At 38.1% G+C, this 11,998-nt stretch overlaps 1 protein-coding gene across 3 annotated transcripts; it reads right to left on the minus strand.

Annotated features, from left to right (window-relative positions):
- Positions 1-221: 221 nt before the first annotated feature.
- On the minus strand, positions 222-11,617 carry LOC146686086 (Golgi-pH regulating cation channel-like). Of its 3 annotated transcripts, none has more exons than XM_085441473.1 (20): positions 11,419-11,617; positions 10,091-10,148; positions 9,547-9,644; positions 7,990-8,106; positions 7,724-7,771; positions 7,592-7,633; positions 7,215-7,341; positions 7,074-7,135; positions 6,721-6,904; positions 6,512-6,611; positions 6,296-6,389; positions 4,548-4,621; positions 4,302-4,408; positions 3,548-3,606; positions 3,352-3,455; positions 3,177-3,253; positions 2,502-2,563; positions 2,366-2,418; positions 2,154-2,184; positions 222-2,027 (listed from the first exon to the last, which is right to left on the minus strand). In XM_085441473.1, exons 1-20 carry the CDS (start codon positions 11,533-11,535, stop codon positions 1,986-1,988), a joined length of 1,656 nt encoding a protein of 551 aa, XP_085297599.1. In that variant the 5' UTR covers positions 11,536-11,617; the 3' UTR covers positions 222-1,985. The 3 variants fall into 3 exon arrangements, with proteins under 3 accessions (XP_085297599.1, XP_085297598.1, XP_085297600.1); XM_085441472.1 differs by having other exon boundaries at positions 2,502-2,566; XM_085441474.1 differs by lacking the exons at positions 6,296-6,389; positions 6,512-6,611; positions 6,721-6,904 and having other exon boundaries at positions 2,502-2,566.
- Positions 11,618-11,998: the final 381 nt, after the last annotated feature.

Consider the following 11,998-nt stretch of genomic DNA (forward strand, 5'->3'; position numbering starts at 1 on the left):
GAGGTTTCGTACGAAAAGAAAAACCAGTATTTATGACACAAATACTTAAATATTATATATTTTTTAAATTTAGATTTCCAGGATTTAAAGGACACTCCTACTTGTTTTTTTTTTTAATAAAATATTCTAGAAAAGAACACGTTGTAATTGTGATATATATTTAAACGTGTCTTTTAGAAAATCAAAATAATTCTAAGTTTATACAAAACTTACATTTCAACCATCTTTCAATATAAATTTATTTGCAGGACATACGCAAAAAGCCATACAATATTATCAGCTTCACAATACAATGCAGACTCAAATCCAGACACAGGGTTTTAGTGTCTCTCTGAAATAAAATATTGTCAACAAGATTTAGACAAATAGAAAAAAACCAAACATAGTTCAGAACTTTAAAATTATCCACACATACTGCAGTAGATCACACAAGGATGAGGATTTATTCCAGATAAGGCTATTTTTGAGCGTAGCTGGGAAAGGGTCAGAGAAATCTGTAACAATGGTGAAATGATACTCCCCTGTGCTACTAAAGTAAACAGAGAACCTAAATAAAACTCTGGACCTGTTGGTGGAGGGGGTCGGAGAGCACATTTTATAGACACACTAAATTACATGTATATTTTTCAGCTATCCAGGTTCGTTATTCAGTGGCTAGAAAAAAAGTGTTCACTTTGGTGACTGCAATATCTAGTGTTTCTAGATCTATTATATGAAATCAAAACTATAAAAAAAAGTTACTTTTCATAAAAATGTAAATAAAGCAGGCTTAATTTTACTACTAATGCTTACAAACAGGATTTTACTTTTTTTACACTTATCAACCAAATATAGTCAAATTTCAACTCACTTAAACTGATCAGTGTGTGGACGACATCCTGAAGAAATGATCTGACATGTGTCTACAAAATGAACACGCCTCCTACGGTTTTATTACAGTTAATTCCTTGCATTGATATAGCTCCATAACTATCGTTATATGCTCCCAGATCAACAGATGTGGCTTATTTTCTGGACGATGGTGATATCCTTCAAGTATCAACATGACAGATTTTAACAGTGGCTTAACTATTTTGATATTCAAAATGACCCAGTTAGCCAGACACTACAGTAATAATGTGTTAACAATTAAACACACATATTTGTTGGTTAAGCATTAAAACATTTGCTTTTAGCTGTCTGGCTAAATGGCTAATTGTACAATAGAGTTACTTGCACATTTAAATATTAAATCGTGTGATCAAATAAATATGTAATGTAACAACGCATCTTTTTTACATATATGGCACAGCACTGAAGATAACCTATTGTTGATTAAGATGCTGCAATGGCTTAAATATAATCCTATTATGAAACTACTTTAATGTTTTCAGTTATGTTCATTATCTTCCGTTTGTAGCATCATCTGATATCTTGGCTTTGATGATGGCCAGGCATCACAAGTCATACCTGACTGTGTTCCAAAAAGGACCTCACATTCCTACAACTCTGACCCGTCCAGGAGTTATCTGTGCAGTCTGAAGTGGTTGGAGCTTTTGTCAAATATTTTGATCATCTATCCCTTGCACTGGATATCACATGTTTCATTAAATACTTATAATAGTCTTTAAAAAAAACAAAACAAAAAAAACTAAAAGAAAATTTTCACAAATCTCCCGATAACTAGTGCCTTGTGTAACAGAATCAGCTTCTCCTTCATTTTGTTCAACAAATAAAATAGTTATAAATATAAATGCTATACTATATAACTGCTTGTATTTTATCCCAGAATGCCATCAGCAGCCGACCCAGTCACTCCGGGTTGCACAGTATGGCGTTAATATAAGAGCTTACTGTAGTGTTACCGAAAGCCTGTGAAATAAAAGGTTTTTTTTTTAAAAGTGTCTGAAGAAAGAACAGATATGCATCCCCCCAACATTTTTGGTAATCAGATCACTCATTGCTGCCTCAGTCGAATTCCTCTCTTTTCACTCTCAGATCGTCTTCTACTCCATTTTGGATCTCTCCATCTTGGTTTTCAAGATTTCCTGGAAAAAAAAAACACAGCAGTGTGGTTGTTAAATGATGTCATAGTAAAAGGTCAGGACTTTAAATAGATTAAAGTGTGAGTAGAATCATGGGACTAGCATGTGTAAAGTAAAAAGGCTCCTTACTTCTTCCTCATCTAGCATTACAGGGAGAGCTCTGTATGGAGGGGAAAAAGAAAAAAAAAACAGAGAAAGAGGCCATGGATATACCACCCACATCAGGAGTTAGTCAAACACTATGAATATGGCTTGAATAACAGCAATATAGTACTTTTCCACATTTCCATCCAAATGTCATTTAGTGTAGCAGTTTTTCACCAAAATAAAAGTTTACTTACACATCAGCAACAGTAGTAGGAATGTTCTCCTCAACCCACTTTAGATCTTCATCCTGACAAAAAGCACAGTTTTGAAACACAGAATTAAGTAAACATGACAATAACGCAGGAGAGAAAATGTCAGAAGTCAACCTACCTCTTTACTCAACATTTTCTGGGAGCCGTTAATGTCAGGCTTTGCGCCTCTCATCTTCATTCCTTCTGAAAAATCAAGAAAAGGCAGTTGAAATCATTTACTCTGATACTATTAAATGATTATAAATTTCTCAATTAACGTCTATACAAACAGACTGAGAATGTGTCATTGGGTTAAACAAGGTTTAACAAAGCTCAGACAGTGTCAGTAAAGGATGTGAGGAAAATTGTGATTATTTGGGTTTATTAGAGCATACAACAGAAGATACAAACTGCTGGAAAACATTTCTGTGATTTCTGTCGTTTTATATTTTTGTGTTATACAAGCCTACTGGCCTCAATTCTACACTTAAACACTGTTACTATAGGATAAAAAACATCCTGTTTGTGGAACCTAAACAAAACTGATCAAAATGTAAAGAATCAGCTGGCACAAGATGACAAGCCGGCAGGATACTACATTTATGGCAACTAACTGTTTTACACAACCAAGCTTATCAAAAGCTGTTTTACCTTTTCTCCCAACACACAGCACTAGAGTTTAATAAAACCAACATTTTTCTAAGAAACTTAACTGTGTAACACAAATGAGCATTCAGTTTCTTTTTCAAACACTGTTTAATATGGCAAACACTTGTCTGGGGCTTTAAATTACAAGAGGAGTCAAATGTCGTACCAAAGGCTTCGTTCAGCATGGGCTCCTTGGCTTCTTCCTCTTCATCATCATCATCAATCAGAGGGGAATGGGAGAACCTGAAAGGAAACACCACATAGGCTGAAACCTTTATGAATCGCATTAACCGCGAGCTTACACAGAGGTACTTTGGCCCAAACTCCATACTGACGCTGACCTCTGATTGTTGGCTGAGGGCCGCAGCAGCACCATGATGACCAGAAGAATAGTGGAGAAGAGCAGGCGCCAGAATGCATCATCTACCCACAAGTCCCTCCAACCCTGCAGAAAGGATAAGGACAGATTTCAGGGGAAAAGCAGTGAAATCCAGTACAAGATAAATATAACTCAGCCAAAAGAGAAAGCAAACTGACCCTCTGACAGTCGACCAGCTTGAAGACCTTGGTGGTCCAGATGATAAATATGATAGAAGCTGTGGACACAAAATAAACACCAAGGATTTAGATGACTGTAAACAAAATACACGTGTTTCGCAGAAACTACAGCACACAAACAACAAACTGACCTGAAGGGAATTCTAGCCACAGCATTGGTAAACTGGAGATGTGTTTTTTTTTTAAATGAAACAGATGTGTTCAAAAAATATTTATCACATATGGAAATACGCAGATTCCCTTTCTTGTAAAGGGTTAAATGAAGATTGGCCACACTGACAGCTACATAGTAAACACAAAGCAGGAGACTGGAGCTTAAATACAAGTTGGTAACAGAAGGAAACAATAAACCTGATTTCACACGAGTTGATAATAAAGTACAAAAAGGCTAATGAAGACAAAATCAGCCCTCAGTTAGCACTATAACTCATTAACATGTCATGTTTTGTAAATCAATAGAAAAACCTAGTTTTTCTAGGAGAAATTAGCTTTTTTTTTATAAGTTATATTAGTTTCATTACCTTTATACAGAAGTAGGTTTACATGTTTAGCTTAGCTCACCAGCTTCCAGCACCCTCCACAATAAAACATATTTTCCAAGTCTGACCACATCTTACAGAGGAGCAAGTGCAGCACATTTCTACCATTTCATAATTGGCTTCATAGTTTACGGTAATCTTTTGACTGATGGAAACGTGGAAGCTAAGCAGACCCCAGTACAGCTGTAACTCACCGACAACAGAGAAGATGAGCGTTTTAGTGAAGTGCTGATATAACGAGAGCTTCACTATATTTCTGCGGAGCTTGAGGAGACGAGTGGTTTGAGACAAGCTGATGAAAATGTAAATGCAAATTAAGGAAAACACTGTCTATGGACAGCTTCTAAATAAATACAATCAAATGCCTATATGTGCAGTGCTTGTGATAATACAAATCACAGTGACACCTGAGCAGTCATCAGGCTAGTTGATTAAAGGATATCCACCACATGACACAGGAGTCAATGAGGGAAAGGCTGAGATTAGCCACAAGGGCAACAGTCCCGTAGAAGCCCTGTAGGAAGATGACAAGAGACACATTTCAGAAGAAGATCTGTTGAAAACTTAGAGCACAAAATAGAGCAAAGACTGACTGTGAATCAAGCAACTAAAGAATTAAACCAGCAGTGTAGTTCCTTTAATGTCCACTTGAGGCCGACTCCAAAAACTAGTCAATCTCCTTTCAAAAGAAAAGATCTGCTGTAGCCCAGTGATTTGGTAGAATCTTTTTGCTCCTGGAGAATGACTGCAAAAAGTTTTGTTGGCGTGACCAAACTGACCGTAAACACTCAGATCAGTGAAAATTTGCATATAAATGCTGTCAGATATCCAACACAAGGCAATCAATCTGAATCAGTCTGTAGCGATAAGCCACATTTGTCTGCAGGACATCTCTTTGCAATAATGGACTCAACTGAGCTGCTGGTACTCTGGTTAGTGAGCACCTATGTGATTTTTGCAGTCAAATCTCCATCCTGCAGCAATTACGTCACTACTGGTGGAGGAATTTCTGTTTCATATCTATGAAGTTCTGACTAAACTCATGTGAAAATGCTCTTTTTATAACTCACCTGTTTCACCTGAGTCGTGCATTATTATGGGTGTGGCTGCTTTATCTGACAGACAGATGTAGCTGACACTTTCTGCTAGGCTTCATCTGTGTTAATTGACAGTCACTGAACTCGAACACTCAACTGTAGTGGTATTTATGGTGACTTTCAGAGCATTTAATTATGTTTTTAATGTGGTTTTCTGCATGGTTAACTGTACTAACAGCTCATCCAAGAAGTCTGTGCTCTGGCAAGTGAAACTTAGGAAGTATCTATGCCTGGGGATACAGACTGCTGCACAAGTTTGCAACCGTTAGGTGAGGATTTGGCACTCCGGCATCTTATTTAAATATGATCACCTCGAGCACAAAAGAAGAAAGGTGACGTGTACATGCTATGAAAGTGTTGGGTAAACATGAGCTTGTGTTAAGATTACAAAACACATTCTAATCAACTTCATTACTTCATTCTCCTTGCTGTCTTTCTTATCTCACGTTTAAATTGCGTTTGCTGAACTCGCTCCTGTGTCTTTAGCTTCTTTCGAAAAATTACTCATAGATCAAATTTGTCATTCTCTATCATGATCACTTGTCTGCCTCCCAGAGACAGAATCCCTGTGTAACCTTCCCTCTCTATGGTCTCCTGCACTCAAATCAAATTTATATATAGAGAGCGCCTTCCCTGCTGCACCAGGCCACATTTTTATGCAAAAATACATCACAGCCATCAGCTTCAATCACCCTCCAGAGGCTGCAACAAATAATGTGTACTAACTGAACTGCAGTGGGTTCATTTCACTTGCCTGGATACAATTAATGTGAGGCCACTGAAACTTAATATGTGGTCCTAGAAGTGAAGTATAAAGGGTGTCCTAATCAGCAGAGAGTATGCCTTCAAAGGACATTTTAAATCAACCTTTGTTCAAATGTATTTTATTTATTTAGGGCATGATTTATTTATTTAAAAAAAGAATATGTATGTGTGACTGTTCTTATAATCCTTGTATAAAAAAGTATTTTGTAGTCTTGGTTTTGAAAGCTGCCACACAATAAATATTTAGCTAACAACTGATTTCTATTCTTAAGGGTGACTGCAAGATAAAGACTTGCATCTGCTTCTTATCAATATTAGACACTTACACCGGTTACTCGCAGCACACCTTCTACTGAGGAGAAGAGAAGGTAAAAAATTCCAACAGCTACTAGCCGATGTACGGTGGTGCCCAACCTGGGCCTAAGCAGAAGGGAGAATAAAACAATGCATTAATACTAAGAGCTTGTTTAAAACAAGTAACAGCAGTGGGTTATCCACTAGAGACTATATACAATCAGGTAACCTTTCAGGAATCAACTCACTTGACTATGCCATAGCCAAGGCTTACAATGAGGACCAGGATTCGAGCCAGAGATCTTTTGAGTGCAGAGAGCAACTCTGCAAAAATCACAGCCCCTAGCACTGCAAAAAAATAATACAAAGAGAAAAACAGATGCCAAAATATGAAAAGGAAAAACCAAAACCAAACAAACTTATACCACAAACAAGCGAGCGTGGAAAATCTGCCAACCGTAGTCTCCTTTGTAATGGATGCTTTGGTATTCAGAGTAGAAAACCGCTTTCTCCAGCATGCCGAGGATAATGACGGCACCAATCCAGAACTGGATCCGCAGCAGATCCCTCCAATAACAGGCGCACCAGAAGAGCCAGAGAACCCCAAACAGCACGTAAACAATGCACATGACCATGAAGAACTGTGATGGGCGCAAGAGTGGGAGACAGTCTCAGCTTTGTCATCGATAATAAGTAAGCTATACACTCAGGTTCCAGTGCTATGGTGAAAGATTTTACATGTCTGAATTCATCAACTCCCTTTACTCCTAGATATAGCAATTAAATATTACAGAAAATGAGGATTTATACCATCATGAGAGGCCAGTCTGCTGGAGAGGAGTACTCATGTGGACCTTTCATCTCCACTTTCACTGGGAAATAAAGAAAGGTGCGTTATTGTTTAAAGAAATATGATTCTAAAGCTCTTTATGCAAAATGGTTGTTTCTCACTTGAAAAAGTAAAGCTGGACTGCTCTCCTCCCTCAGCTTCATCATCAGCGCCACGAAACAAAGGCTGCACCTTCACTATGAACAGATAGGGACTGTCTTCCCAAGCTTTGGCCACTGCACTGATATCCTAAAAAAGAAGATTTAGACTTTTAAATCTGATGAATGAAGCAATTTCTTATACTTTTTATAGATTTATTTCTTTGCATTGAATGAGACAGCATATAATTTTGTTGTACTTTTGGTATAATGACAATAAAGGATTATCATTATTACACTTGTTCCCATGAGCACTGGAATATAAAATACCCCCAGAAAGGATTAAAACTTTCCTCCAAAAATTAAAAATATAACGTTTATTCACTGTTGTAATGTCTTACCGGTTTTTCAGACCAAAAGAAGCTCTGATTGGATGGGTCACTCTAAGAGAAAAAAAAGTAGTTTTAGGGCTATTCTGATAAGAACAATGAAAAATTATAATAAGCGTCTAAAGATCAGTGTCGATCACGCACCTTTGGGCTAGTCAGTGGCTGATAAGGGTTGAAGTCTGGGTAATAGACCTAAAACAAAGGCCAAAGTAAACAAATACACATGAATAGATATGCATATATAATATAGTGTATGCAGGAAATCTCTGAAAGAGCAGTTTCACATGTTTAAAAACGGACTTACATCAGTATTGGATAACTGCTGCACAGAAACTGGACTATTACACACACATAATAAATGAGTTTATGTGCCATCTACAGTGATCTAGGACGGTATCGTTGTCACTGACCTTTGGTAGCAAGAGAGAGGAGCAGTTGTCAAAGTACATGTAGCCCTGACTGTAGAAGCCACTCCAGCCATCTTTCAGCATGTGCTCCATGCCAAACATGTTCCTTGCTTTGTTGTCCTGCAAAACAGTGTGTTATAACATGTACTTTATGTTATGTTTATTATAATGAACAGACAGGATGTTATTGCAATGATACTTGACAATCACAGCAGTAACTGAGTTTACTGTATTTCAACACATTTTGCTAAATATTTGACACCATATAAAAATGACCATTAATATGCATATGACAATATTTTACACACCAGCTAAATAATGCTGAATCACAAAGACAAAAGCACCAGCCTTCACAGGACTCATTGAATAGTGCAAACACAGGCAAGTAAGTGGAACCTAATTTCAAGGGCCCAAAGTATTTCAGATAGTAAATACATTTTTTGTAAGCTCCAAACATCCAAATCACAAACAGGGTTTATTTTTTCTCTTACAAAACAGAAGTGTGTTCATGCGTCACATCAAACCCACACAGTAAAACTGACTAAATCTGAAGGTATTCATTTCATTTAGATCTTTTTTATTTAATAAAAATTTGAAGTGCCTTGTGATAGATTGGCAACTGAGTCAGGGTGTATGATTAGGCTCCAGCCCACCACAAACCTGAACTAGATAAACGGAAGATGGATGGATGTAAAGCCAATTCTTTTCAGCTTAAATGAACAGCACTTCTAGGCGCAGAGAAGGGGTAAAGGGTGGAGGGTTCGGTGGTCTCAGGATTTTGTCTGTGCTTTTTGCAGTTGCTCTATTGGCATGAAGCGTGAAACCAATGCTGTTGGTCTACATTCCTGCCAAGACATTTGGCTATGAACTCTGGGTAAATTAGGCAGACACAAAAGTGGGAAATAAGCTTCCTTCACGGGGAATGAGCTCAGTCATTCAGGAGGGGCTCAGGTTGGAGCAGCTATCACTCCACATTAAAAGAAGCCAGATGAGGTGTTTCAGGGATATTATACTGAGAGGAAGATCCAGGACATAGAGAGATATTACATCTCTCTGCTGGATGAATGCCTCTGAAGGAGCTGGAGGAGGTGGCCCAGAAAATGGATGGATGAAATGAAAAATGTAAAGTTTGTTTATTGCAGTGAATTTCCTTCCTGGTGTAAAACTGCTTTGGACTTGCACTACTTTCCTTCCAGCTTTGCATTTTCTTGGAAGAGACGTTCAAGCTTGAAAGGAACCAAACCTTACAAATCAAATCTGACTTCAAAGTCTCCTTTGTGCTACAGGTGACCTCCACGTATCCTTGTTTGTGACCCTCACTTAAAGTCTGACAGCAACAAAGCAAACTGCAGCTGAGTCTGAGAAGCCCTTGGACAAGGAGCCAGATGGAAGTTGAGGCCAAGGCCAAGAAATCGCTTCAGGAAGGAAACAGCAGCTGCTCTGACTGACAAACAGTTGATGCACAATATATCTAAATCCTGAAAAAAAGTTGATAAACCAAAATTTATCCAAAGTATATCTTTGTTTTCTTTACTCAAAGACTCACTAGTGTATACTCACTGGTGTGTTAAAGACCTCATTATAGCAAACAGAGGAGCGCAGGTACCAACTGATGTTGAAGGCGAAGCTTTTGTTACACCGCCTTGAGTCACCCTGGACTGAAAAATAGAAGAAAGAAGAACATATCAACACTTAGAATCCACTAGCTGATTCAGACAAGCAAATACTTGTCAGTGGAGTTCAAAGTATTCCAGGTTCTATTCTAGGTCAGTGTCTAATTTTCCTTAGAGGAATGCCAGCAATGAGTTCTACAAACAGAAGAGAAATTTATACCACAGTACAATCTGTACTGTGGAGATAAGACTCTTTCAAAGAGTATTCATCATTTTAAACACTGACATTTTGCTTTTAGTCTCTAGATATTCTGTTTGAAGGCTGCAGGGCATCCAACTTATCTGCAATGTCTGGATACCAGTTAGAGCCATAAACACACTGTGGGGGATGTAAATCACAGCACAACAATGCCATCCAGTCAACAGTTATGTGTGAATCCTCACATCCACAGTCCTGGCCATCTACACCTTAGAGAACGTAGGCTACTTACACTTCATGAAGATGGTGGTGTTGGCATACAGGGTCTTCCGAAAAACAGCATCCTGCGTCTGAAACCCAACAGAGACACATCAGTCAGCAGCTCATCAGCGATCACTGTATGTGTCACTTCTGCAGATTCCTTTGAACTGTGTTCAGAAAGAATGTACAATTTACACATAAAGACGTGGCTTTATGGACCACCATCTGCTCATGTGTGATGCATACAGTGCTGAGTACTGGAAACAATGGTGCTGCAGCTGCTGTGCTAGACAAATTATGTGATAGCACAATTTTAATAATCTTTTCCTGAATTTTTTTTTTTTAAATACCTGTCATATTAAAATTATATATAACAAAATAGGTACAGCGGTTTACTGACACATGCAAACATATATGGAAATACAGCATATAATGGAAAAACAGAAGTGTGCACATTACTAATCAATCAATATTTGGTCTGAACATATTTATCCTTTAACACAATCTAAACTCTCTAAGAGAAACTTTCTATCTTTAAGTAGTCTTCAGGGATAGTTCTCCAGGCTTCTTCCAAAGCTCTTCTTCTTTGGGGAGGCCCATCCATCGCTGAGTGTACCAATGTCATTTGCCTCCACTGTGTTTTACATATGGCTGTAGACACTCACTGTTATATCTCCTCCTTACACATTTATGATGATTTGAACCAAAGGAAAATTAGTTTTTAAAAAGTAGGCAATGTCCTAAGAAACACCTTTGAAGCCCTCCAGATAGCGTGAAAAACTATTACTTAACACCACTTAAAAAATGACAGTCTGGCTCCTTGGAACAGAAACGGTCTGGACCCAGAGCAACATATGAAGAAATACCAAGACACCACTATATCTACCTAAGCTTTATAACATGATGCAACACGTATTTTTTCCACATATCATCGCCTATCCACGTCACGCGGGAGCACCTTTAGCTCACCTTGAATTTAGTGAGGTAATATCACCGGCTGAGCCATCAATTTCTAAACTAGAATTACTTTTCCTGTGTAACACAGATGCAAACGAAGCTGTAACATGACACCACCTGCTTTTACACAATGGAACTGAGAAAAATATCACCTTTTGAATGTCCAGACAGAAATAGTAGCGTTAATGAAACGAAAATCTGTGGTTTAAAAGCGGGGTAATAAGCGAATAAGCGACTTGTCGTGTCAGACTATCCAAACAAGAGCTGTCAAAGCAAAACGACAGTGTTTGCGCCAGGTAGAAAGAGGGGGCTAGTTAGCTTCTTCGGCTAACAGCTACCATGGAAGACTTAGCTTAGAGACTATGTAATAATGGTAAAGACACATATGTTAAAGACACTGACCGAGTTGATGTCCATGCTCCATACGGAAACCTCTGCCGCTGTCCCAGGACGGAAAACCAAGGCAAAAAACAGCAAACACAACCAATGCACCTGATCATATGACATCTTTTTGTTCATCTACTCCAGGTCAACAGGCTCGTGTCCGCATCCAGCTCCGGGTTGTTCTCCCTGTAGTTACCGCGGTCGCCACAAGAGTGCAACATAACACCGAATACAGTGAGAGCGGAAACCATCTCCTTCTATATGCCTGACAGAGGGGCAGGCAACTACCGATCATTATAAACTATCTACAACGCTAACAAAAGGTTTTGTAAAAATATGGAATTTCAATTTGATTATTTTGACAGGACAATGCAACGTTCCAATGCAGAGCATGACACTCATGTGCACATAGAGTTAAAGTTAATTTCCATTAATTTCTTGTTCCTCACTGGCCTTTCACATCCACAATGCACAAACAATATTTGCAATTTACACATTACATACACATAATAGAAAAATATAGTGTAAGAAAGCTACAGAAATTAAAAATATGTCGAAAAGTATGAATAATTATACAATTATAATTAGTTAAAATGAC

The sequence above is a fragment of the Copadichromis virginalis genome, linkage group LG19 (genome assembly GCF_057382275.1).
Source record: "Copadichromis virginalis isolate Kocher_CV1m ecotype Utaka linkage group LG19, C_Virginalis_male_GT1.1, whole genome shotgun sequence".
Lineage (NCBI taxonomy): Eukaryota > Metazoa > Chordata > Actinopteri > Cichliformes > Cichlidae > Copadichromis > Copadichromis virginalis.

Excerpts from the sequence above, each read along its gene's own strand:
- LOC146686086 (XM_085441472.1), bottom strand. The coding sequence starts at position 11,535 with ATGAACAAAAAGATGTCATATGATCAGGTGCATTGGTTGTGTTTGCTG. Across the intron at positions 10,149-11,418 it reads GGAGCATGGACATCAACTCG|ACGCAGGATGCTGTTTTTCG; the intron begins GTCAGTGTCTTT and ends GTTGGGTTTCAG. Across the intron at positions 6,905-7,073 it reads CAGACTGGCCTCTCATGATG|TTCTTCATGGTCATGTGCAT; the intron begins GTATAAATCCTC and ends CGCCCATCACAG.